The following is a 27,808-nucleotide window of genomic DNA, read 5'->3' on the forward strand; positions in this document are numbered from 1 at the left end:
AGTCAAAGGCTTTGGCATAGTCAATAAAGCAGAAGTAGTTTTTCTGGAACTCTCTAGCTTTATCATGATACAGCAGATGTTGGCAATTTGATCTCTGGTTCCTCTGCCTTTTCTAAATCCAACTTGAACATCTGGAATTTCATGGTTCGTGTACTGTTGAAGTCTGAATTGGAGAATTTTGAGCATATCTTTGCTAGCATGTGAGATGAGTGCAATTATGCAGTAGTCTGAGCATTCTTTGGCATTGCCTTTCTTTGGGATTGAAATGAAAACTGACCTTTTCCAGTCTGGTGGCCACTGGTGGGTTTTCCAAATTTGCTGACATATTGACTGCAGCACTTTCACAGCATCATCTTTTAGGATTTGAAATAGCTCAACTGGAATTCCATCACCTCCACTAGCTTTGTTCGTAGTGGTGCTTCCTAAGGCCTACTTGACTTCGCATTCCAGGATGTCTGGCTCTAAGTGAGTGATCACACCATCGTGGTTATCTGGGTCATGAAGATCTTTTTTGTACAGTTCTTCTGTGTATTCTTGCCACCTCTTCTTAATATATTTTGCCTCTGTTAGGTCCATACCATTTCTGTCCTTTATTTTGCCCATCTTTGCATGAAATATTCCCTTGGTACCTCTAATTTTCTTGAAGAGATCTCTAGTCTTTCCCATTCTACTGTTTTCCTCTATTTCTTTGCATTGATCACTGAGGAAGGCTTTCTTATCTCTCCTTGCTATTCTTTGGAACTCTGTATTCAGATGGGTATATCTTTCCTTTTCTCCTTTGCCTTTTGCATCTTTTCTTTTCTCAGTTACTTGTAAGGCCTCCACAGACAATCATTTTGCCTTTTTGCATTTCTTTTTCTTGGAGGTGATCTTGATCCCTGCCTGCTGTACAGTGTCATGAACCTCCATCCATAGTTTTCAGGCACTCTGTCTATCAGACCTAATCCGTTGAATCTATTTCTCACTTCCACTGTGTAATCGTAAGGTATTTGATTTAGGTCATACCTGAATGGCCTAGTGGTTTTCCCTACTTTCTTCAAATTATGTCTGAATTTCGCAATCAGGAGTTCAGGATCTGAGCCACAGGTGGCTCCTGGTCTTGTTTTTGCTGACTGTATAGAGCTTCTCCATCTTTGGCTGCAAGGAATATAATCAATCTGATTTTGGTATTGACTATCTGGTGATGTCCATGTGTAGAGTCTTCTCTTGTTTGAAGGAAGAGGGTGTTTGCTGTGACCAGCGCATTTGCTTTGGCAAAACTCTGGTAGACTTTGGCCTGCTTTGTTTTGTACTCTAAGGCCAAATTTGTCTGTTACTCCAGGTGTCTCTTGAGTTCCTACCTTTGCATCCAGTCCCCTGTAATGGAAAGGACATCTTTTTGGGGGGTATTAGTTCTAGAAAGTCTTGTAGGTCTTCATAGAACCATTCAACTTCAGCTTCTTCAGTGTTACTGGTCAGGGCATAGAGTTGGATTACTGTGATATTGAATGGTTTGCCTTGGAAATGAACAGAGATCATTCTGTCATTTCTGAGATTGCATCCAAGTGCTGAATTTCAGACTCGTTTGTTTACTATGATGGCTACTACATTTCTTCTAAGGGATTCTTGCCCACAGTAGTAGATATAATGGTCATCTGAGTAAATTCACCCATTCCAGTCCATTTTAGTTCTCTGATTCCTGAAATGTTGATGTTCACTCTTGCCATCTCCTGTTTGACCACTTCCAATTTGCCTTGATTCATGGACCTAACATTCCAGGTTCCTATGTAATATTGCTCTTTACAGCATTGGACTTTACTTCCATCACCAGTCACATCCACAACTGGGTGTTGTTTTTGCTTTGACTCCATCTCTTCATTCTTTCTGGAGTTATTTCTCCACTGATCTCCAGTAGCATATTGGGCACCTACTGATCTGGGGGGTTGACATTTCAGTGTCCTATCTTTTTGCCTTTTTACGCTGTTCATGGGACTCTCAAGGCAAGAATACTGAAGTGGTTTGCCATTTCCTTCTCCAGTGGACTACGTTTTGTCAGAACTCTCCATCATGACCCGTCCATCTTGGGTGGCCCTACACAGCATGGCTCATAGTTTCACTGAGTTAGACAAGGCTATGGTGGTCCATGTGATCAGATTGGTTAGTTTTCTGTGGTTGTGGTTTTCATTCTGTCCCCCCTCTGATGGAGAAGGATAAGAGACTTATGGAAGCTTCCTGCTGGGAGAGACTGACTGTGGGGGAAATTGGATCTTGTTCTGATGGGCAGGGCCATGCTCAGTAAACCTTTTAATCCAATTTTCTGTTGGTGGGCGGGGCTGTGTTCCCTCCCTGTTCTTTGACCTGAGGCCAAACTATGGTGGAGGTAATGGGGATAATGGCGACCTCCTTCCAAAGGTCCCGTGCACACACTGCTACACTCAGTGCCCCCAATCCTGCAGCAGGCCACCGCTGACCCACAGTTCTGCTGGAGACCTCTGGACACTCACGGGCAAGTCTGGGTCAGTCTCTCATGGGGTCACTGCTCCTTTCTCTTGGGTCTTGTGTGCACAAGCTTTTGTTTGTGCCCTCCAAGAGCCTGTTTCCCCAGTCCTATGTAAGTTCTGGAGGCTCTATGGTGGGTTAATGGCGACCTCCTCCAAGAGGGCTTATGCCATACCCAGGTCTACTGCACCCAGAGCCCCTGCCCCTACAGCAGTCCACTGCTGACCTGGACCTCCTCAGGAGACACTCAAACAGTTCTGGCTCAGTCTCTGTGAAGTCTCTGCGTCCTGGTGCACACAAGGTTTGTTTTAGCCCTCTGAGCATCTCTGGTGGGTATGGGGTTTGATTCTAAATGCATTTTCACCCCTCCTATTGTCTTACTTAGGTTTCTCCTTTGCACTTGGATGTGGGGTATCTTTTTTTGGTGGGATCCAACATTCTCCTGTTGATGGTTGTTCAGCAGTGAGTTGTAGTTTTGGAGTTCTCAGAGGAAAAGAGGAGTGCACGTCCTTCTGCTCTGCCATCTTGGAGTCAAATATAAATCCCACTTCTAGAGCAGGAGAATGAATATTCATTACATTGGTTGTCATGTTCAACAGCTATAACCCAAAATATTCTTAAAAGTTCAGAAATTCTCTGAGACATGTCCAGGTTCTCTCTTCCAAAGCATGGCCAGTGCCACACACACCTCATTTCCCCAGGAAAGTCTGAGTGTCCAGGAGTCTCCAGTGGAGGTGTGGGTCAACAGTAGCCTAGTGGTCACAGTCTCTCTCCATTTTTATTTCTGGAAAGGTCCTAATTTCTCCATAACTTTGGAAGAACAGTTTTTTCCTGGATAGATGATTTTTGTTTGATTTTTTTTTTCTTTTAGCACTTTGAGTATATACACTCACTATCTTGGAGTTCTGAGCTCCTAATGAGAAATTTCATAATCTTGTTTAGAATCCTCTCTATGTGATTATTCTACCTCTTTCTTGAAACTTTCAATATTCTCTCTTTGTCTTTTGAAAGCATGAGTATTATGTGTTTCTTTGAGTTCATCTTAGGGTGCATTGAGGTTTTGTCATGTTTATATTCACATCTTTAATCAAATTTGGATAGTTTTCTGCCATTATTTTTTCAGACATTCTCTCTGCTCTCTTCTCTGCACTGCCTCCTTCTGAGAGTCCTACATTGTATATGTTGGTAGATCTGTTGGTGTTCCGCAGTTCCAAAGATTTCTTAGGCTCTGTTCATTTTTCTTTAGTCTTTTTTCTTTGTGTTCCTCAGAGACACTAATTTCCATTATCCTGCTTCCAAGTTCTCTGATCCTTTCTTCTTTTTGCTCAAATGTGCCTCCCATGGATTTTTAAAGTCTGTTATTGTACTTTTCAACTCCAGAAGTTCCTTGAGGTTTCTTTCTAGTTCTTCTGCCTCCTGTTTGAGATTTCCATGTTTCACACGTGTTCTCTTGACTTCATGATTTCTTCCTTTAGTGCTTTAAACATCTTTAAGCCAGTCATTTTGTTTTTGCTTTTCAAATATTACTGAGGGCCTACCCATGGGGGGTCAGGCAGGAGGCCTCTGTGAAGACAAAGCAGGCGCCAATGAAAGCCGTTATTTGACCTCCTTCTGGAGGCAGTTTGTTGGTATGGCCACATTTGTTCTTGTGGCAGTTGGCAGCATGAAGATTTAGGTGAGCATACACTTGTGGGAAATTATTTGTAGAATATATTTTGGGACAACCTTGCGGAAGGAAGTTCTCAATGATGCTATACCACAGGCAAAGCACCGAATGCAAGGTGGATTTTTTTTTAATTGTTGATTAATGGCTCTGTGCTGAATATCAGCCTGATGTACAAACTGAAAAATATTTCAGGTCTTCCTGAGCCATACACTATCACTTTCTGATTTTCCTGCATGTGCAGTTGCTTTGGAATGTCCTAGTATTTAATGTCTGGCCCCTATAAGGGGAAAAACTGAAGATGAAGTGGGGAAGAAAGGGCACTTGATATGTAAAGCCCCTTGAAGTTACTTCGTCCAGGGCAGAAGGGGATTACAAGGATAGAGGGAGGTGTGTCAAGAATGGCTACCTGTTTCTTTGTCTGATTATCTGTGATCAGAAGCAGCTATCAGTGATAAGAACACAGATCCTCATATTTGGAGGACAGGGTCTTTTTTGAACACCTTGGCTCCCACAAGCAACTTGTAAGCTGCTCTGCGAACACATGCAGAGATCCCTGCCGCACTGCTATGGGTGAGGATGGGTAGCTACCACTGTGCTAAGGTAAGAGTTGAAATAGACCAAAATAAGCCAATTTACCTAAGTCTTCACCGGGACATTGTAAACCATCAACAGAAGTCAGAGTTCCAAAATAGTGACAGCAGGCAGATTCTACCTGTGCGATTGTTATCAAGGTGGGGAGACAGATTCCTGATGCCTCTTAAATTGCCATCATCCCAGAAATACACATTATAATCTAGAATCAATGAGTGAGTCTTGTAGAAAAGTCAGCTGGAAGCAGATAGGGTATATTTAACTTAATCAATTAGAAATAATGGAACATTCAGTGAGTATTTATATAGAGAGACCCTACTAGGTAGTTTGAGGAATGCCAAAAGTTTAGTACATAGATTCTTCCTAAAGAGGTTGTATCCTTCTTGAGAAAAACAACATATACAGAGAGGCATCAAAGCATAATAGTAAGTGAGAAGAAGTATAAAATATATAGAATTACTCACAGTCATTACAGTGAACTTCCAGAAGGAGGAGAGTGTATTGTGAATTTAAATCATCAGAGAAGATATCATCAAGTAAGAGTATTCCTGTGCTAATCCTAGGAAGGTGAAGACATACCTCGGAGATATTACAGGTTCAGTTCCAGACCACTGCAATAGCACAAGTCAAATGAATTTTTTACATATGTTTATACTATATCATAGTCTACTAAGTATGTAATGGAATTATGTCTAAAAAATATGCATACCTTAATTTTAAAATGGCATATTGCCAAAAACTGTTAGGGCTTCCCTGGTAACTCAGATGGTAAAGAATCTGCCTGCAATGTGGGAGACCCAGGTTCAATCCCTGGGTTGGGAAGATCCCCTGGAGAAGGGAATGGTCATAATCTGAACCTTCAGTGAGTCATAGTAGTAACATTAAATAGCATTGATCACAAATGACCACAACAAATGTAGTAATAAAGTTTGAAATATGTGATATTTATCAAAATGTGACAAGAGAAATAAAGTGAGGAAACATGGTTGGGAAAAGTGGCACAAATAAACTTGCTTGATGCAGGGTTGCCACACACCTTCAGTTTGTTAAAATCTCAAAAAGTTAAGAGCAATAAAATGAGGTGGGTTTGTATTCTAGTCTAAAAAATATTAATAAGAGTTAAAATTTACCTAGTACTCACTATGTGCCAGAGACTAACTCATCCAATCCTCAGAACAATCCCATAAGTTATGTAGGGGAAGCATTAAGGAAGCATTAAGGGATTTCCCGGAGAAGGAAATGGCAACCCACTCCAGTGTTCTTGCCTAGAGAATCCCGTGGACAGAGGAGCCTGGTGGACTGCTGTCCATAGGGTCGCACGGAGTTGGGCACAACTGAAGCAACTTAGCAGCAGCAGCAAGGGATTTCCCAAGCTCAAGTCAGTCATGGAGCTAGAACTTGAATCCAGGCAGGCAAGTTCTAGGGCCCTGATCTCTGCTCAGTCCTTACTGAGCAAAATGGTGTGAGCAAAGAGTAGAAGTCAGTGTGTGATACACGTGCCAGAGGGAGCAGAGGGGTACACTGACAAGCGTGACAGTAATTTGCACATTTTACTGTAGGCCAAAGTGGGTCCACATGCAGAAACTCTTTGTTTGATTGAGTTGCAGCTTTAGGACATCCATTATATTAAGAAATTTCTCACTCAAATTACTATAGTACAGACAAACCATCATATAAAACATTTTTGATTATTATTATTGTTTAAAGGACATGCTAACTTTTTTCTCTCATTTAGTTTTTATCTGATTGGAGCAAAAATTCTATATTGTGAAATTTCTGGAGATAATGTGGCCTGGAGTGATAATCTCCCAATTTGTGAAAGTAAGTATGTCTTCTCTTTAGAATATAGAGCAGCAGTTCTCAAACTTTATGACCTCTTTATGCTTTTAAATTAACATCGACACCAAAGAAATTCTCTTCATATGGGTTATATCTATAGATATTTATTATATTGCAATTAAAATGAAAAGTTTTAAAAATAATATTAATTCATTTTTAAGAAGTGTTAGCTGCAATACATATAAATATATGCAACATATTTTTATGAAAAGTCAAAAATTTCCAAAACAAATAGTGGGAATTGTGTCATTGTTTTATATTTTTGCAAGTTACTTCAATATCTGGTTTAAAGGAACACATTTGGATCTAGTCTACTGGAAAATCAACCAGTTGTATATGAAAAATTTAACCATACGTCATTGGAATGAAAGTGAAAAATGACAGTAATACTCAGTATTAATGTGAACAACCAATTTGTGAATGGAGATATTTATAAACCATAAAGTATTTTTCAACTAGCACTGAGTTAACTTTTTAATCACAAGTATATTTTAGCATTAAATTGTCAGCATCTTTCATGATGATAAGAGCAAAACTTAGCATGGCCTTGCAGATAAATATGTATTTCATATTTCAGAAAATAAGTTTTTTCTATATTAATGGCTTGAATTTGGGATAATACATATTCACATAGAGGCTTTCTTCTAAATGGATATTGAATTCACAACTGGGGTATATTAATTGTATGTTAATGAATTATATGAAGGCAGTTCATAGGACTTTGCTAATGCTGTCTTAATATTTTGCTTTTACTTCATGTCCTTTTTCCTCCCTTTTTAAGTAATTGTGTGTGCAGCACCTGGAAATATAACAAATGGAAGATTCACCGTTTATAAGGAAGTATATCAATATAGTGAAGTAGTAATGTATAGGTGTAATCCTTCAAATGGACCAGATGAATATTCTCTTATTGGAGAAACCACCCTTATTTGTGTTGATCATAACAGATGGAGCAGTGCCCCGCCAGAGTGTAAAGGTAATAACATTTCCATGTATTTCCTCCTGAATCTAAATACTGTGGAAACACTTCAAAAATATTTTTATCTCCAAGTAAACAAAAGATTCCTGTGTACTTGATCCTCCTGCTAAACTGACTTCTAATTTAATTTAATATTGCTCAAATCAAATTAAAAGAGTTATAATTGTAGACTTCCCAACCAGTCACTCAACATGTTCTTGGCGTTTCAACTTACACCTCATGAACTACTGTGTATATGCATGAGCTAGAACTTTTGGATTTTTTATTGTTGTTGTTATTGCTGTTTGTTTGCAAGCATCGGAAAACTCAACACACTGCAGCTTAAGAAATAAGAAAGTTTTATCTTGTAATATAAGATCTCTGAGAGTTTGGGCTACAGGAACATTAAAAGACTAACCTTCTCACTGATAAGATTGTTAAACTCTGGACAAAGCTTATTTTAACAACTTCACGTTAACTAAAAGTGGGGAGACACTGGAGGGGATGTGACTCCTGACAAAGGATCCAGTGAATGATAGCAAAATATTTATTTTCTCCCAGTGTACATGGGACATTCTGTAATATCATTTTTAGGTAATATTTTTAACATATTTATTTCCAAAATATTGAAACTAGTACCAGTACATTGATCTGATCACAATGGGATGAATGTAGAAATCAAACCAAATACTTAAAAAGTGTGCAAGACACTTTTAAATAACCCATGAGTCAAAGAAGCAGTTACAAGGGAAATAGAAACTGTTTTTAATTGATTAAAAACTAAAATTTGGTATATTAATATATAAAAATTTGTGGGAGACAGCAAAAGTTTTGCAAAAGTTTTGCTCAGGGGATCTTTATAACGTGAAATACTTATGTTGGAAAAACAGAAAAGTCTCAAATCAGTCATCTATGCTTCTACCATTAGAAATTTAAAAGAAGAGCAAATTAAATCTACAACAAGAAAACAAAAGGAAATAATAAAATTGGAGAGCCATGAAATTGAAAAGAGAAACAAAACAGAGATAATCAAAGAAATCAGCCTGGTTTTTGGAGAATATGGATAAAATAGATAAATCCATAGACAGTCTGACAGGAAAACAAAGATAAAATCACCAATATCAAGATTGAAAAGGAGAACATCATAAAATATCCTATAGACGTTTAAAGAATAATAAGGAAAAAAACAAACTACCATATGCCTATAAATTTGACAACTTAAACCTTCTCACAAAGAGTACTGCAAACCATGTATCCTTACTGGTGAACTCTACCAAACATTTAAGCCGTAAATAATGGCAGTTCTACACAAAGCCCCTGGGCCTCCCCGAGGCTCAGCAGTAGAGAATCTGCCTGCAATGCAGAAGCGTCAGGGGCCATGGGTTCCATCCCTGGGTTGGGCGGATCCTCTTGAGGAGGGCATGGCAACTCACTCTAGTATTCTTGCCTGGAGAATCCCATGGACAGAGGGGCCTGGGGGGCTCCAGTCTGTGGGGTCACAAAGAGTTGGACACGACTGAAATGACTTAGCATGCACACACACAAACCCAAAGCCTTAAAAAAATACAAGAGGAGAGAATCTTTCACAGTTCATTTCAAGGACAGCATTGCCCTGATGCAAAAACCAGGTGTACAACATAATGATTCCACATTTACATACATAACAAGATGATCACCATGATGTCTAGTTCCCATCTGTCACCATGTAAAATAAGTACAGAATTGTTGACTGTATTGTCTAGTCTGTGTATCATAACCTCATAACTTATTTTATAACTAGAAGATTTTGCATTTTAATCCACTTATTTTCCTCCTCTTTCCAGCCACCTGCTCTCTGCCAATCACTAGGTCTCTGTATTCACGAATTTGTTTCCTTTTTGTTTTATTAGTTTATTTGTTTTATTTTGTAGATCCCACATATAACTGAAATCACATGGTGTTTCTCTGACTGACTTACTTCACATTGCATAATTCCCACTATATCCATCAATGCTGTCGCAAATGGCAAGATTTCATTCTTTTTATGACTAGGTAATATTCCATTTTATATGTACCATATCTTCTTTATTCATTATTCTATCAGGACACTTAGGTTGCTTTCATATCTTAGGTACTGCAAAAAAAAAAATGCTATAATGAAAAAAGGGCTGCACAAATCTTTTTGAATTAGTGTTTTGTTTTCTTTGGGTTAATACCCAGAAGTAAAATTGCTGATCATATGGTAGTTCTATTTCCCTCAGTCTATGGTTCATTTTATTTATTCCTATACAGTATCCTTTGAAGCAAACTCTAGCTATTCTTTAAATGTGTAATAGAATTCATCTGTGAACCCACGGAGTCCTAGATTTTGTTTACTGGAAATTATTTACTAATTCAATTTCATTACTAGTAATTGCTCTATCCCCATTTTCTATTTGGAGAAGGCAATGGCACCCCACTCCAGTGCTCTTGTCCGGAAAATCCGATGGGCAGGGAGCCTGGTGGGCTGCAGACCATGGGATCATTACGAGTTGGACGCGACTGAGCGACTTCACTTTGACTTTTCACTTTCAAGCATTGGAGAAGGAAATGGCAACCCACTCCAGTGTTCTTGCCTGGAGAATCCCAGGGACGGGGAGCCTGGTGGGCTGCCGTCTATGGGGTCGCACAGAGTCGGACACGACTGAAGGGACTTAGCAGCAGCAGCGGCAGCATTTTCTATTTCTTCTTGACTTAGCGTTGGCAGATAATATGTTTTTAGGAACTTATCATTTATTCCAGGTTTTCCAATTTTGGATATACAATTATTCATAGTATTCTTTTATGATCCTTTGTATTTCTGTGGTATTGATAGTAACTTCTCTTTTATTTTTCATTTTTTTGGATCCTTTCTTTTGTTTCTTGATGAGTATGGCTATATGTTTGTCAATTCTATCTTTTCAACGAGCCAGCTCTTATTTTCATTGATTTTCAGTCTCAATTTCATTTATTTCCACTCTTTTCTTTATTATTTTAACCTTCCACAAACTTGCAGAGATGGTTGTTCTATTTTTTATATATAGGTGTAAATTTAGATTGTTTACTTGAGATTATTCTTGTTCTTAAGGTAGGCCTGTATGGCTACAAACTTATGTCTTAGAACTGTTTTTCCTGTGTTACATAGATTTGGAATGAATTGTTTCTATTTTCGTTAGTCTTAAGATATCTTTTATTTCCTTTTTAATTTCTTCAGTGAACTACTGATCATTTGGTAACATGTTTTTTTGGTCTCCATTTGTTTTTTAGCCATTTTTCTTCTGGTAGTTGATTTGTATTTTCATACTATCATGACTGGAAGAGATGTTGGACCACAGATTCAAATGTAAAACCTAAACTATAAGACTTATGAGAAGACAGAAAATATTTGTGAGTTAGCAGAGATTTCTTCAAAAACTTTAAAAGCATTATTCTTTAAAGAAAAAAAACATAAAACAACAACAAAAAAAAGACTGGATTTCTTAAAAACTGAGAACTTCTCTCAAAGACACTATTTGAAGAAAGAAAAAACTTGTCATAGACTGGGAGAAAATATTTGTCAGGAACATTTCTGAATGGACTTCTAGCTATGATGTATAAAGAACTTTCAAAACACAATAAGAAGAAAGCAGCCCAGTTGACACAAAAAGGGGTAACATATTTGGATAGAATTTTTCCCACTGAAGAAGAATGTGGATGTTAAAAAAATTACAGGAAACATTGCTCAATATCATTAGTAATAACAGAAATGTAGTTTAAAACCATGATAGAAACCACTAAGAACTTATTCGAATGCATGAAATTAAAAAGAAAAAAATAACAATTCCATGTTTTGGTGAGGATATGTTATATTTGGGACTCTGATAACACTGCTGATAAGAATGCAAGTGATGTGATCATTTGGAACACAATTTAGCAACTACACATACAATTAAACATACACTTAAGGTACAATTCAGCTACCCAGGGTAAAATGAAAACATGTACATATAAAATCTGATATGAGAATATTCATAATATCCTTAGTCATAATCATCCTATACTGGAAACAACTCATATGTCCTTGAACTGGTAAATGGAGGAACATCACTGGTACATGCATATAATTATAATACTCTGCAGGAAAGGATGATGAGCTTTTAATTCAGACAACAGGAATGAATCTCAAATGCATTGTCCTAAGTAAAGTAAGTCAAACTCAGAGGATGTGATTCTGTATGACATTCTGGAAAAGCAACACTATTGCTGCCCCTCAGTTGTGTCCGACTTTGAGACCCCATGAGACTGCAGCGCACTGGGCTTCCCTGTCCTTCACCATCTTCCAGAGCTTGCTGAGACTCATGTCCGTTGAGTCAGTGATGCTATTCAATCATCTTGTCCTCTGTCATCTGTCCCCTATTCGTCCTGCCTTCAATGTTTCTGAGCATCAGGGTTGTTTCCAATGAGCCGGCACTTTGCATCAGGTGGCCAAAGTATTGAGCTTCAGCTTCAGCATCAGTCCTTCTAATGAATATTCAAGACTGAGTTCTTTTAGGGTGACTGGTTTGATCTCTTTGCTGTCCAAAGGATTCTCAGGAGTCTCTTCCAACACCATACAGTTCAAAAGCATAATTCTTTGGTGCTCAGCCTTCTTTATGGTCCAACTCTCACATCCATACATGACTACTGGAAAAACCATACCTTTGACTAGACGGACCTTTGTTGGCAAAGTAATGTCTCTGCTTTTTAATGCATGGTCTAGGTGTGTCATAGTGTTTCTTCCAAGGAGGAGCATCTTTTAATTTCATGGCTTCAGTCACCATCTGCAGTGATTTTGGAGCCCAAGAAGATAAACCCCATCACTGTTTCCATTGTTTCCTCATCTATTTGCCACGAAGTAATGGGACCAGATGTCATGATGTTCATTTTATAAGTGTTAAGTTTTAAGCCATTTTTTTTTCACTCTCCTCTTTCACCTTCATCAAGAGGCTCTTTGGTTCCTCTTCACTTTCTGCCTCAAGGGTGGTGTCATCTGCATATCTGAGGTTACTGATATTTCTCCTGGCAGTCTTGATTCCAGCTTGTGCTTCATTCAGCCCAGCATTTCTCATGATGTCCTCTGCATATAAGTTAAATAAGCACAGTGATAATATACAACCTTGATGTACTCCTTTTCCTATTTGGAACCAGTCTGTTCTTCCATGTCTGGTTCTAACTGTTCCTCCTTGACCTGCATACAGATTTCTCAGGAGGCAGGTAAGGTGGTCTGGTATTCCCATCTCTAAGAATTTTTTACAGTTTGTTGTGAGCCACACAGTCAAAGGCTTTGGTGTAGACAATAAAGCAGAAGCAGATGTTTTCCTGGAACTCTCGTCTTTTTTCAGTGGTCCAGTGGCTCTTGGCAATTTGATCACTGCTTCATTTGCCTTTTCTAAATCCAGTTTGAACATCTGGAAGTTCTCGGTCCATGTACTGTTGAAGGCTCGCTTGGAGAATAATGAGCATTACTTTGCTAGCCTGTGAAATGAGTGCAATTGTGCATTAATTTGAACATTCTTTGGCATTTCCCTTCTTTGGGATTGGAATGAAAACTGACCTTTTCCAGTCCTGTGGCCACTGCTGAGTTTTCCAAATTTGCTGACATATTGAGTGCAGCACTTTCACAGCATCATCTTTTAGGATTTGAAATAGCTCAACTAGAATTCCATCACCTCCACAGCTTTGTTCGGAGTGATGCTTCCTAAAGCCCATTTCACTTCACACTCCAAGATGTCTGGCTCTAGGTGAGTGATCACACTATTGTGACTATCTGGGTCATGAAGATCTTTTTTGTACAGTTCTTCTGTGTATTCTTGCCACCTCTTCTTAATATCTTCTGCTTCTGTTAGGTCCATACCATTTCTGTCCTTTATTGTGCCCATCTTTGCATGAAATATTCCCTTGGCATCTCTAATATTCTTGAAGAGATCTCTAGTCTTTCCCATTCTATTGTTTTCCTCTATTTCTTTGCACTGATCACTAAGGAAGTCTCTCTTATTTCTCCTTGCTATTCTTTGGAACTCTGCATTCAAATGGCTATCTTTCCTTTTCTCCTTTGCTTTTTGCTTCTCTTCTTTTCTCAGCTATCTGTAAGGCCTCCTCAGATAGCCATTTTGCCTTTTTGCATTTCTTTTCCTTGGGGATGGTTTTGATCACCACCTTTTGTACAATGTCACGAACCATAGTTCTTCAGGCACTCTGTCTATCAGATATGATTCCTTGAATCTATTTGTCACTTCCACTGTATAATCATAAGGTATTTGATTTAGGTCATACCTGAATGGCCTAGTGCTTTCCCCTACTTTCTTCAATTTAAGTCTGAATTTTGCAATAAGGAGTTCATGACCTGAGCCACAGTCAGCTCCTGGTCTTTTTTTTTTTTTTTTTTTTTTTGCTGACTGTATAGAGCTTCTCCATCTTTGGCTTCAAATAATATAATCAATCAGTATTGACTCTCTGGTGATGTCCATGTGTAAAGTCGTCTCGTGTGTTGTTGGAAAAGGGTGTTTGCCATGATCAGTGCATTCTCTTGGCAAAATTCTGTTAGACTTTGCCCTGCTTCATTCTGTACTCCAAGTCCAAGCTTGCCTATTACTCCAGGTATCTCTTGACTTCCTACTTTTGCATTCCAGTCCCCTATGCTGAAAATGACATATCTTTTTTTGGTGTTAGTTCTAGAAAGTCTTGTAGGTCTTCATAGAACCGTTCAACTTTAGCTTCTTCAGCGTTAGTGGTTGGGGCATAGACTTGGATTACTGTGATCAATATCACAGTTTTGTGGTTTTTTTATGGTTTGCCTTGGAAATGAACAGAGATCCTTCTGTCATTTTTGAGATTTGCACCCAAATACTGCATTTCAGACTCTTTTGTTGACTATGATGGCTACTCCAATTCTTCTAAGAGATTCTTGGCCACGTAGTAGATATAATGTTCTTCTGAATTAAATTCACTCATTCCAGTCCATTTTAGTTCACTGATTCCTAAATTGTTGATGTTCACTCTTGCTGTCTCCTGTTTGACCACTTCCAATTTACCTTGATTCATGGACCTAACATTCCAGGTTCCTATGCAGTATTGTTCTTATAGCATCCGGCTTTACTTTCAGCTCCAATCACATCCACTACTGGGCATGTGTTTCTGCTTTGCCTCAGCCTCTTCATTCCTTCTGGAGCTATTTTTGTTTTTCTCCAGTAGCATATTGGGCACCTGATGACCAAACAACACTATAGGGATAGAAAATTGATCAGTGGTAGGCTGGTTGAGGAAGGCAGAGTTATTGGTGGGCATTGCTTATGAAGTGGCATGAGGAAATTTGGTGGGGGGGGGTAGGGAAACTTTCTATGTCTTTATTATATTGGTAATACATGATTATTTGCATGTATTAAACAGCAAGCAGTTATACACTTTTACTGTTTAACTGTATGTAATACGGTTAAAACTTAACATTCAGAAAACTAAGATCATGGCATCCGGCCCCATCATTTCATGGCAAATAGATGGGGAAACAATGGAAACAGTGAGAGAATTTATTTTGGGGGGGGGTCCAAAATCACTGCACATGGTGACTGCAGCCATGAATTTAAAAGACGCTTGCTCCTTGGAAGAAAAGATATGACCAACCTAGACAACATATTAAAAAGCAGAGACATTACTTTGTCAACAAAGGTCCATCCAGTTAAAGCTATGGTTTTTCCAGTGGTCATGTATGGATGTGAGAGTTGGATTATCAAGAAGGCTGAGTGCAGAAAAAATGATGCTTTTGAACTGTGGTGTTGGAGAAGATTCTTGAGAGTCCCTTGGACTACAAGGAGAGGCAACCAGTCCATCCTAAAGGAAATCAGTCCTGAATATTCATTGGAAAGACTGATGCTGAAGCTGAAACTCTAATATTTTGGCCACCTGCTATGAAGAACTGACTCATTGGAAAAGACCCTGTTTCTGGGAGAGATTGGGGGCAGGAGGAGAAGGGGACGACAGAGGATGAGATGGTTGGATGGCATCACCAATTCGATGGGCATGAGTTGGTTTGAGTAAGCTCTGGGAATTGGTGATGGACAGGGAAGCTTGGCGTGCTGCAGTCCAAGGAGTCACAAAGAGTTGGACATGACTGAGCGACCGAACTGAACTGAAACCTAACTTAAAGAAAATCATTAGCACAAGTATTAGCAGTGTAGCACAACAGAGAAAAGATCAGTGAACCTGAAGTCAATACAATACAAATGTAACATGATTTCAAAAGAAATATTACACGAGAGAGAGAAACTTGTACACCTGTGGAACCAGTAAACGTACATGTAATTGGAGTGTCATAGGAAGGACAGTATAGACAATTATTTGTCTGTCTGTTTTATATTGGGGTATAGTCGCTTTACAATGTTGTGTTAGTTTCTACTACATGGCAATGTGAATCAGATATATGTGTGTGTGTGTGTGTATACACATATATGTCCACTATTATTTAGATATTCTTCCCATTTACATCACCCAGAGCATTGAGAGTTCCCTTTGCTATACAGGAGTTTCTCATTAGTTATCTAGTGTATACTTAGTAGAGTATATATGTCAATCCCAATCTCCCAGTTCGTCCCACCCCTGTTTTCCCTCTGGTACCCATGAGTTTGTTCTCTATTGATTTTTTATTCGCTATTTATTTTATTCTCTATTATTTGAATTTGATCCACAACATTCACCCCAGAGATCCACGCCAGGGAATTCATTGACCCTAGCAGGATAAATAACTTTTGAAAATTTACCAAAGAATCCTCATTAGACTAAAAACTAAAGGAAAAAGGTGCCCGTAAGAGGGGAAAAGAGCATATTACATTCTTTCTTCCTCACCTCAAAGAAAGAGTAATAGCTGACTTCTCTCAAGAAACTGTGAAGAACAGAAGACAATAACTTCTGCTAATGTGCTGAAAGAAAGATAAAACACTTATCCTAGAATTCCCTCTCAAGGAGAAATCTTTCAAAACTGAAGCTAAAATAAATGAAAATAGTTTCAGATAAAGAAGAGCTAAGAGAATTTGTTGTTAGACAACCTGAACTAAAAGAATTGATAAGTTCTCCTGGCTGAACAAAAATTATACCTAATGAAAATTCAGATCCACAGGAAAGGAGAAAACATATTTCTGGTTTAAAAGGCTATATTTCTGTGCTCGCTTCAGCAGCACATATACTAAAAGGCTATATTTCTGGCCCTCACCTGTTGTTTGGATTAATCTCATAAAATGTTCTCTTGAACTCACTGCCCTGCCCAGTGTTTTTTCGGATTGGTTTTGTTTCCAAATTCTGCAAAACCCATTAGTAGATCTGAAGTCAATCTAGAGGGCCCTGACCTTTAGTTTACTTCTGGAGAAGTAGAGTAGAATGGAATCTACTACAGTACACTGTTGTGAATGCTAAATATTAACTTCTAGCATTATCTCAGGCGTATGTGCTTGCATACTGATTTAACACTTAAAATGTGTTTTAAAACTTAAAACATGTTGATCTCTGGGTTTACAATCCAGAATGTTTGGGAAACACTGCCCTAACTCCACTGACCTTTGTATTTCTTGAACATCCCAGTTCCTGTATATTGTTACCACCTGAGAACTTTCTATTTCCTTTTTTTCCCCCAATGGCTAACTTCTTTTCAACTTTTAAATTTGTACTCAAGTATTATTACCTTCTCAAAAAACTCTTTACTACCTTTCTAAAAGAACATGGTGCTGTAATTAGTGTCAGCATGACCTGAAAAAAAATCCTAGCATTAAAGAGCATCAAAAGTCAGTTTTGAACTTACCCTATGTTTGTATCTGGTAGTCAGACCTTTTCCAATACATGTCAATACTGGAAAACAAGGTAGGAAAGACAAGAACTATTATGATAGACTATTTTGGTAGAAAAACATTATTAGATTTCCCTACATCTGTTTCCCTGGAATTCAAAGGCACAGAGTCTTGTGTTGTTTTATTTATTTATTTTCAATTAACATCTTGCCTTTCATTCCTCATTTCTTCCTTTCTACTGGAAGTTATTATTTGCACTAGATATTTGGTCTTATATGAAAGCAGGCTTTCAGTAATTATGGAATTTCTCCACTTTTCAGTGGTCAAATGTGACTATCCAATCGTCGAATATGCGGCAATAGCATCAGGAGTTAGAAGAAAATATTACTACAATGCCCAAGTTGTATTTCAGTGTCATGATGGTTTTTACCTTCACGGGAACAGCACAGTTGTCTGCGGTGCAAACGGTACCTGGGAGCCCGAGCTACCAAAGTGTACTAAAGGTATGAAGGCGTCTGTTTCCTTTTTCTTTTTTAAAAAATTTTATTTTTTCCACAATAGATTTCAATGATATAGAGCCATTGGAAAGGAACAGTTTTAGTACTTACGTCTGTCTTGTATTCATTTCCATGTTACATGTTTGACTTCTAATTCACAAAGAAACTTGTTTTGATTTTCCTTTTATAGACTCTTAGCATGCTGCATACATCACACGGATGAATAAATTTCTCTTGTTCAACATCTTTACATGTAAAATGGATAGCAAAGATTTTTTAGTGTAAATTAAAGTGTTAGTAACTCAGTTGTGTCCAACTTTTTGCAACCCCATGATAGACTATAGCCCACCAGGCTCCTCCGTCCATGGAATACTCCAAGTGAGAATACAAGAGTGGGTTGCCATTCTCTTCTGCAGTGGATCTTTCTGATCCAAGGAGTGAACCCAGGTTTGCATTACAAGCAGATTTTTTTAACCATCTGAGCCACCAGGGAAGCCTGGATTAAAACATGTGCACTTTTACCTAAATAAGCATGAAAAGGGCAATTCATATAAGTGAATATTAGTAGGAAGCAATAAATCCCAAGTAATTAAATGAGTTTACATATATTTTTTGTTTGTTTGTTTTCCAGAAGCAATTGCTACCACTACGGTGTCTACAACTTCCAGTGCCTCAGGTTTCACAAAGTCCTGCTTATATTTGTCAATATCCTTTAAATTCCTTGTGATTTTTTAAAATCCTTTAAAAGTCTGGTGATTTACACTCACTAGAACTTTTAGTAATAAAAGGAGGAAGAATGTATTTATAGCCATTTTTGCTATTATACTTAGTGAATCTAAAATTATAGGTCATAGTCCACAGATATAAACAGGTGTGTAAACTTAGGTTATTTATGTAAACTTGTTTACGTATATGTATCGTGATTGAATGCCTTCCTCGCTGTGTGATATTAAAGTTAACAGTGGGATGCATTTAAAGCACTTAGCAGAGTGTCTGGTGTCTAGAAAGCTCTTAAAGGTAGCTCACCTAATTTACAGTTTCATTGGAGTCAATATTAATGTAGAAATCAATATCAATTAAGGTCCACAGCTTCTGTTTTTTAATATGTATGTTTTCTCTGTCATCAACATTGATAATTTATTCATTTTAAAAGTGATCTGTTGACACCTGTACAGGGTATCATCCGGGTTCAGGAATGTGTTTCATTTTCCTGCCAACGACCAGTTTGGTTCTTTTTATAGAGTACAATTTTAACTGGGAAATTTCTACTGTCTCTAGAACAAGATTTGTGTTTCTACTCCCCATCCCAACCTAACCACCTCATACAATAATTTTTTTCTCTTTATTGGCTTTTATTTTTTTGGCAGCAGAAAGGGAATTGTGTAACAATGGAAGGGCATCCAAAGTCCTGATTTGTGGAAATGAAATGCAGGGTCTCTGGCAGGGTCTCCTGAGCAGCTGCTCTGCCTAAGGCTTGAGAGGCTATTTTGATATGGTGAAAGGAATTGTCTTCCTGAGTCCAGGCTGTTCTCTTTGGCTTCCTCTTCTTCGATAGAACAGTGGCAATAGAATGAGCCTGAGCAGACCGCTCTGCTTACTCAAGTAACATCATTTCTGTGGTTTCCAGTTTCTCACTGTTGAGTGACGCAAGCAAATGTCCATCACTGGCTTCCAAGTTGTTTACTTCCTATTGTCATATAATTTTAAGGATTGAGGGGAATTGTTCATATTAGCATGGTAATTAGAGCACCTTTTTATAATTCCTGTAAACCAGCCACTCTGTAACCTCCTCCAGTACCTTGGGCGTTGCCATGAAGCTCTGTGGAGAAAGCAATGTCCATGGATGATACACAAAGATTGCAGAAGTCTACACTCATTGACTTACCCGTGTTTGCTCATATGGTCCTAGGGGGAATATGCACTGTAGTATGTTACGCTTACTGATGCGCTCTTTTGAGAGTTGACCATAAGCATCTTAAAGAATTTCTAAAACATGTATTCAGTTTAGCATTGGAAGTAACAGAATTGTGAGGACAAGTTTATAGAGGTGATAAACTATAGGGATTTTGTTTTAAATATCATAAATCAAAGTTCCTTGTGAGGTTTTCAGTCATTTTTTATCAGAGAGTATGAAGAGCATCATTAGTGACATATAATGTTGATAAGGTAGATCTAATTATGTGAATGTGAAAAAATTGGGACAAATATGAAGTGACAACTAAGAATATAAATTATGTAATATGATACTATGTGGATGGTATTCTTTTAAGATTTGTAAACTTATTCTGAACACATAATTTCTATGATTTATTATTTGTTAATTTCCAGGGTTTCTGCTATGTAATATAGAGCCATAGTACACATTCTTATGCATACATTCGAATGTACTTGCATAAATATATATTTAGGTTAACTTCCCAGAAATAGAATAGCATAGTTTGGAAAGTATGCATATCTTCATTCTGAGAAGTAATTCATTTTGTCATTCTCATCCATTGTTGTTCTATAAATAGTGGTGATGTTCATGTGCCCAAGGAAGGATGCAAACTCAGTCTTTCTACTCCACTGACTCAGCAACTTCCCTAGGCCTTAAGTTTAGTTCCTGATCTTTTAAATTAATTTTTGTGTATGGTGTAAGGTAGGTGTCAAAATTCATTCTTTTGCACATGGATATCCAATTTTCCAAGAATCATTTGTTGAAAAGATTGTCCATTCCCCATTAAATGTCCTTAGAATCCTTGTGAACAATCATTTGACCATATAAGTGAAACTTTATTTCTGGTCTCTCTGCTCTTTTATTTTTTTTTAATAGAAATATAGTTGTTTTACAATATTATTTACAAACATAGAGATTCAATATTTTTAAAGTTTAACTCCAGGTAAAGCTATTACAAAATAATAACTATATTTCCTTGTGGTGTACAGTATATCCTTATTGTAGCTTTTTAGTAAGTTTTGGAATTGGGAAATGTGAGTCCTCTCATCTTTCCATTTCTTTATTAAGATTACTCCCTTCAGATCCCATATTAGGTTTAATTTGTCTATTTCGCAGAACACATTTTCAATATAGTCAAAGGACTGCATTTAATCTGTGGATTGCTTTGTGTGGTATTGACATCTTAACAATATTATCTTTCAATCCATGAATGCAGGATGTCCTTTCATTTTCTTATGTCTTCTTCAGTTTCTTTATGCAGTGCTTTGTGGTTTTCAGGGAACAAGTCTTTTACTTCCTTAGTTAATGTTTATTCCTAAGTACTTTATCCTCTTTGCTGCTACTGTGTGTGGAGTTGGCTTTTTAAATTTTCTCTTTAGAAGTTCATTGGTAGTGTATAGAAAGGCAGCTGATCTTTGTTGATTTTGTAATCTCTGACTTTGTTGAATTAATTTATTAATTCTATTTAATAGGTTTCTGTATATGTGTGTGTGTGTGTGTGTGTGTGTGTTGGTGTGTGAGCATGCATAATCTTTAGAGTTTTCCATTTAAAAGAGTACATAATCTGAAACAGAGTTTTATTTCTTCTTTCTCAGTTTGGATGATTTTTATTTTTTTCTCTTATCACTGCTCTCGCTAGGCAAGAAAAATAAGTTAAAATATTTTGTTGTATTGATTGAAGTGACAAATATGAACATCCAGTATTGCTCCTGACTTAAGGAAAATAAATTCAGTCTTTCACTATTGAGTATCATGTTATCTATGTTTTTTTTTAATAAGTGGCCTTTATTATGTTGAATTTTATTATGTTGATTCTATTACAGATCAGCTCTTAAATGGTTTTAGGCCATTGTAGGTCTTTTGTTTTTTAATCTTTTTTTTATGTTTTGATTGGAGGGAAAATTGCTTTATAATGTTGTGTTGGTTTCTGGCATAGTGAAGTTGCTCAGTCATGTCCAACTCTTTGAGACCCCATGGACTCTAGCCTACCAGGCTCCTCCATCCATGGTATTTTCCAGGCAAGAATACTGGAGTGGGTTTCCATTTCCTTCTCCAGGGGATCTTCCAGACCCAGGGATCAAAGCCAGGCTTCCTGCTTTGCAGACAGACGCTTTACCGTCTGAGCCACCAGGGAAGGTTTCTGCCAATAACAACATATATCAGCCATAACTACGCATGTATTTCCTCCCTCTGGAGCCTCCCTCCCGTCTCCCCATCCCGCCCCTCTGGGTCATCACAGAGCAGCAGGCTGGGCGGCCTGTGCTATGTAGCAGCTTCTCACCAGCTAGCTCATTTACACTTGGTATTGCTCTTAGGTCTGTGCTATTTTCTCCCTTCCTCCCACTCTGTCATTCCTTCCCCTACTGCGTCCACTGCGTCTATATATGCATCTCCATTCCTTCCCTGAAAATAGGTTCATCAATAACATTTTTATAGGTTCCATATATATGCATAATATATGATATTTGCCTTTCTCTTTCTGACTTTCTTCACTCTGTGTAACAGGTTCTAGGTTCATCCACCTCACTGGAATCTGTTCTTTTTTACAGCTGAGTAATATTCCATTGTATATATGTAATTAAAAAAAAAACTAAACTGTATGTGATTTTTTAAAAAAATACTTAAAAATATGTAATGTAAAACAAATAAAAACTAAAGGAATAATAAAGAACCATATTAGAACAATACAAAAAATAGAGAGAGACTGGTAGTATGAAGAATGTCCTCCTGAGTCCTCCATCGTCCAGTCCACACAGCGAGCACCAGCCAATGTACCTACCCAGAAAGGCCTCCAGTATTTCTAGGAAGGTCTCTGGACCTGCTGTGGGCTCTGTGGGGTCCGCTCTGACTCAGTCCTGGCCTCACTCCAGCTTGTGCTTGCTCCCAAAGTCCACAGTGGCCCCCGGAGTCCACAGTCTCGCTCATTACGGCACTTTGTCAGCGGCACCTGCAGCCGCAGGGGTGCGTTCCCTTCCTCGCGCGCACGCAGCCCCTGGCGCCCGGCTCCGGTTTGGGGCCTGCCTCTGTCTGTGGGCCTCACTCCGGCGCCTGTTTCCCACCCAGACCAGAGCAGGCCGCAGTAGTGGCTTATTAGGGTCCACTTGCTCAACCGGCCCGGGGAGAGGAAGGGGTGTGGAGGCCACGGCTGGGGTGTTGCGGGAATGCCTGCTGCAGCTGAGGCCCGCGGGAAGTTGCTACAGTCTGAGGCGGGCCGTGCGCTCTCCCGGGAGGATTGGCCGCAGGTCTGGGGTCCCGGCAAAGCCAAGCTGCGCAGGCTCCCAGGAAGCAGAGCGTCATAACCCGGGCCTGTTCTTGACTTGCTGACAGCTGCAGCCTCTGGGGTTGGCCTTCTGTTCCCTGCCTCAGGCGGTCACCCTTGGCTTTTTATGATACTACTTTTAAAGAGATGCATTGAGATAATGCATGTAGGGAAAGTGAAATTATCAGGGGTTTTGTACAAAGGCAAAAAAAAAAAAAAAAAAATCAAAACCCATAAATGTATAGGTCTTTAAGCTTTATTATTTTCTCCTTCTACCTTTTATTCTTATTTCCACTTTTTTTTCTTTTTCCAGCATATCCCAATCCAACTGATGATTTACAGCCTGGAGGTTTTCAAGATTTAGGTATTATTTTGGTTATAAATAGCCCTGCATTATGAAACTCTAGAGTTCTACATGGAACTATTGCAATAATATATAACTAGAGAAGAAATAACATATCACTAATCGGTGTTAATTGGCAATCATGTTATTTTAATAGTGCAGATCCCATGACAAATTTAAGTGGTGGTATGTAAAGTGGAAAGTGTTAGTTGCTCCGTCCTGTTCCAGTCTTTGTGACCTCATGGACTGCAGTCCACGAGGCTCATCTGTCCCTGGGATTCTCCAGGCAAGAATACTGGAGTGGGTTGCCATTTCCTTCTCCAGTGTAGACTTGTAACTAACACAATTTTCAACACGTGCCCCTACTTAGGATTCCCAGTGGAGTGAGATAACTTTCTTAAATGCTTTGGTCACGGGCAGGTTAAAATATATAAAATGCAACTTGTTTATCATGTGATAGTGTTCTTTTATGATGGAGATTTGTAGATAAATTTTCTTTCTGTTGGTATGTTGTATACGCAAGCCTTAGGTACCATATTTTGGGATAGTTTTTCTATAACAGGCAGGGGTGGCACACTTCAGGTTGTCTCCCATAGTTCACACAATATATGTTAAAGAACATGGCGAAGTATAGTGGTGAAGTTGGTTGGAATATACAGATTTCTTGCTAAGAAAATGAAGAAAAGATCTATTACTTTTCTTTATATTAGAGTGAGGTAGTCAAGTTTATCTTTTCATAAAATGCACTTCAGGCTTGTGTTTCCTTCTGAAAACTGTGGTCAAGTTGCATGTGCCTGGTGAACCCAGGGCCATTTTTTTTTTTTTTTTTTTGGTAAAGCTGCTTGAGATTTTCTTCTTTCAAATGTATCTGTGCATTTTTATTTTTGGTTGCACTGGGTCTTCACTGCTGCGTGTAGACTTTCTTTAGTTGCAGCAAGCGGGCAGTCCTCTGTCGGGGCACACAGGCTTCTCATTGCGGTGGTCTCTCTCATCGGGGGGCAGTCTCTGGGCACACAGGACCAGCAGTTGTGGCTCGCAGGCTGAGTAGTTGGGGTTCATGGGCTCTAGAGCTCAGTAGGTGTGGCACCCAGGCTTAGTTGCCCTGCGACATGTGGAATCTTCCCAGACCAGGGGTCAAACCTATGTCCCCTGCATTGGCAGGCGGATTCTTAACCACTCTACCACCAGGGAAGCGCTAGCGTCATCGTAAGATGGTTACAGTTAACTTTTATGAAATAAAAAGAGCGGAGCTACCATGACATTTTATATTCTGAGTTAAAGGTAGAAGCAGAGGTACTACCGACAAACATTTATAAAAACATGTGTTAGTATTATTTCTTGCCCTCTGGATTGTCAAAAATGCACATTTACATTTTTGCACATAGTGTTTATCCATGTGTCCTGATGTTTCATTAGCATTATTAGACAAAATCTTCTTGTAATTCAGACTGTGTCTTAATCTGGGGACAGGGAAATAAAAAGGGTTTATGGTAAGTTAAAGCATTGTTTGTGAAGACTGCAAATAGCATTTGTGTGATAAGAGTTATAGAGCTTTATTGTCATTTATTAAAAAATCACACTATTGGAATAGTGTGTTATATTCTTAATAAAATCATAAGGACTAGATTGAATACCAAACTATAATAGGATAACATATTTTAAAACAATTTTCTTCTAGTGAATTCTAATTGTTTCAGCTACCTTACTAAATAACCTGATGTGGTCGCTATAGCACACAGTGGAAAAAGTCAGTTTCCTGTTAAGAATTTCATGAGATAGATCCTAACCCTGGAATGTATTTTGAATGTTTTGTGATCAAAATGACCTGGATGCACTAGCAGTCATGCTAAAACTAGATTGGTAATTTTTTTCTTTGCTGTAATTATAACTGATCTATGATCAGATCATTAAAATGCAGTAGCTATTTGAAGACACCTGTGTGTTTAATTATCATAAAAAATTTTTTTTATTTTTCCCAGATACAGCACTCATTACTGCAATTATTCTTTCTGTATGTAAGTACTCCAAACTTTGTTATGACTTAAATCAAGATATTACTGTGAAGTGCAATATCTTTTTTAGTGTTTTTTCAGTTTCTTTAATTTTAATAGTGTGAGATTAAGTAAAGCAGTTTATGAGAAATAACCTCTTATATAATATACTACTTTTTGTTGGTGATCGTACATTCCTTTATATTCTGTATGTCCACCTACTAACAACCATAAATAATACATGTTGTTTCAAGATGCATAGCCATATGAGTTTGCATCCCAAATACGCTTGGGGTAATTTTCTAAATTAATCAAGGACAGCTCTGACTTACTGTGAACTGTTTTAAGTGATTCCAGGGAACTGGATTCAAATAATGAAGAGACTAAACAGAATAAAAATGTACATGTGGTTAAATAAAATACCATTTTCTGACCACAGAAACCTACCCAACAGTTTTCCTTACGTTAGGTTTTGAGCGCTAAGCAGTGACTTTTCAATCACATGCCGTCTGTTTCCTGGTTTCTTGTAGTTGGTGCTGTTGCAATAGTCACTGCCTGTCTGCACAGATTCTCCGCACGGCGGACAGAGAGGATGCATTAAAGCATTTTTCTTTAACTTATTGGTCCTTCTCACTCTTAACATAATTTTATGCAGTTTTGTTTGTACTCTGTTTTATATGCCAACTTAAAAAAAAAAAGTACCTGCATGTGTGTGCTGTTTGGGTTGCATTTCTTTACTAAAAATACTTTTAGCTGCTTTTAATGTCAACTCAAGAAGAAAATCCATGCTGGTCACTTCAGCTATTATGATGTAAGAAAAATTCCTGAGGGAGTAGACGTTTAAGTGCTGCAGCAAGTCCTGGGCTGTCCTGGGGCTTCCCCGCCGCCGGATACACCCTACTGCCTAGACTGGGCTGATCTCCAAGATTAAATTTGAAACAGTCCACTGTGGACTTAAAAACTCTAGTCCTTGATATTTTTATGCTAAAAGTTTCGCTTGCCTGTGTAACTTAGTTGTTGTAAGAAGGTACGTAGCTGTCAAATTCAAATACCTTGTTTTATTTTTTTCATTTAGAGTTGTAATTTATACAAGTTAAACTAGGGAATTAAAAGCAGCACTATTTGATTCCCCTCTTAACGTTCTTTTAATTTGCTGGATTGTAGTAAAGCTGATGGGGTTAAACTAAGTTGCTGAGTGGGATAAGATTTACACCTCACCTCATTAATATTGTCACTCTTTTTGTCTATATAAGTAAACAAAAAAAAGGGAACTTAGATTTTTTTTAAAGTACAAATGCATATATTCTAAGCAAAATAGGGTTTTTTAATCAAGCTTAGATTATAATGAAGTAATTTACAACTCAATGAAATACCTAAAATAAATCATGAAGCATAAACTAAGATTAGGTGCTTTGAAGTTTATGATTTTAAATGATTTTTCCCCCCTTTAATGCTTTGGAAATAGTTTTGAAATCAAACTAATACTTTTAAGACTTTTGCAACTCATGATTTATTTGTGATTTTAATATATAATTTTTATATTAATGAACCCATTAATATAAAAACTTGTGGTTTTAATTAATATAAAACCTGTGGTTTTAATATTATATAATTTTTATATTGATGACTAGGCTTGGACTAAGTATAAAAATATCTTCTTCACTCATACAGAGCTCAAATTTTTTCAGTGTTGCTTGGTTATCTTTTTAAAATACCCACAGTGCCTTGATTTGAATCTTAAACCTTTTATTTATAGAATACATGATGGGCACATTTGATTTCTCTGTTGGCGTGTATTTTTTGAATACACAGGCACAGCAGTCTGGGTGGAAAACTCTCTCGGTGAATTTTTCCCTCTTCTTGACGGCGCTGTGTCCTCGTTGCGGCCGTGGGCTCTTCACTGCGCCGTGTGGACTTTCTCTTGTTACTCGCAGGCTGCTCTTGTGGGTTCTAGAGCATTCAGGCTCAGCAGCTGTGGCCCACAGGATTAGTTGCCCTGAGGTCTGTGGGATCTGAGTTCTCTGACCGGAGATCGAACCTTCATCCCCTGCAGTGGAAGTTGGATCCTCAATCACTGGGCCACCGGGGAAGTCCTAGGTGAAATATTTTTAAAGGTCCAAAAGACTCATGTAGAAATAACCTTTAAAGAAACAAAATAGCTTTCTGCTTCCCACTCTCCATCTTTTTTTAAAAACATCACTGTTCCAAAATACATTCTCAGACAAGTATTAACCAAGCTCTCTCTAGCTGTAACGAGTCTTTTAAAGCCAAACTATTATCTGAGCATCTTACCCCCAGGATGAAGTACCAGTAGCATTAGAGTTCTGAAACCCCATTTCTAGTGAGTTCCCCAGTGAGGCTGCTGCTGGGCCTGGGCGACCCTGAGAGAAACCAGGGTGTAGACTGTTACTGATGTGCCCACGCTCTTTAGCTTTGAAAAATCAGCAAGCTTACTGGGAAGTGGTTCA

The 27,808-nt window shown here is 38.2% G+C and overlaps 1 protein-coding gene across 1 annotated transcript in view; it reads left to right on the plus strand.

Annotated features, from left to right (window-relative positions):
- The window catches only part of LOC110122425 (membrane cofactor protein-like), a 45,741-nt gene extending 18,410 nt beyond the window's left edge, over positions 1–27,331 (plus strand). Inside the window, exons 4-10 of the mRNA XM_070474643.1 lie at positions 6,471–6,556; positions 7,356–7,550; positions 17,635–17,817; positions 18,443–18,487; positions 23,320–23,370; positions 25,329–25,364; positions 27,153–27,331. Coding sequence (XP_070330744.1) covers positions 6,471–6,556; positions 7,356–7,550; positions 17,635–17,817; positions 18,443–18,487; positions 23,320–23,370; positions 25,329–25,364; positions 27,153–27,331 — 775 coding nt within the window. The remainder of the gene's footprint in view (positions 1–6,470; positions 6,557–7,355; positions 7,551–17,634; positions 17,818–18,442; positions 18,488–23,319; positions 23,371–25,328; positions 25,365–27,152) is intronic.
- The last annotated feature ends 477 nt before the right edge of the window (positions 27,332–27,808 follow it).

Source organism: Odocoileus virginianus, chromosome 11 (assembly GCF_023699985.2).
Source record: "Odocoileus virginianus isolate 20LAN1187 ecotype Illinois chromosome 11, Ovbor_1.2, whole genome shotgun sequence".
NCBI lineage: Eukaryota > Metazoa > Chordata > Mammalia > Artiodactyla > Cervidae > Odocoileus > Odocoileus virginianus.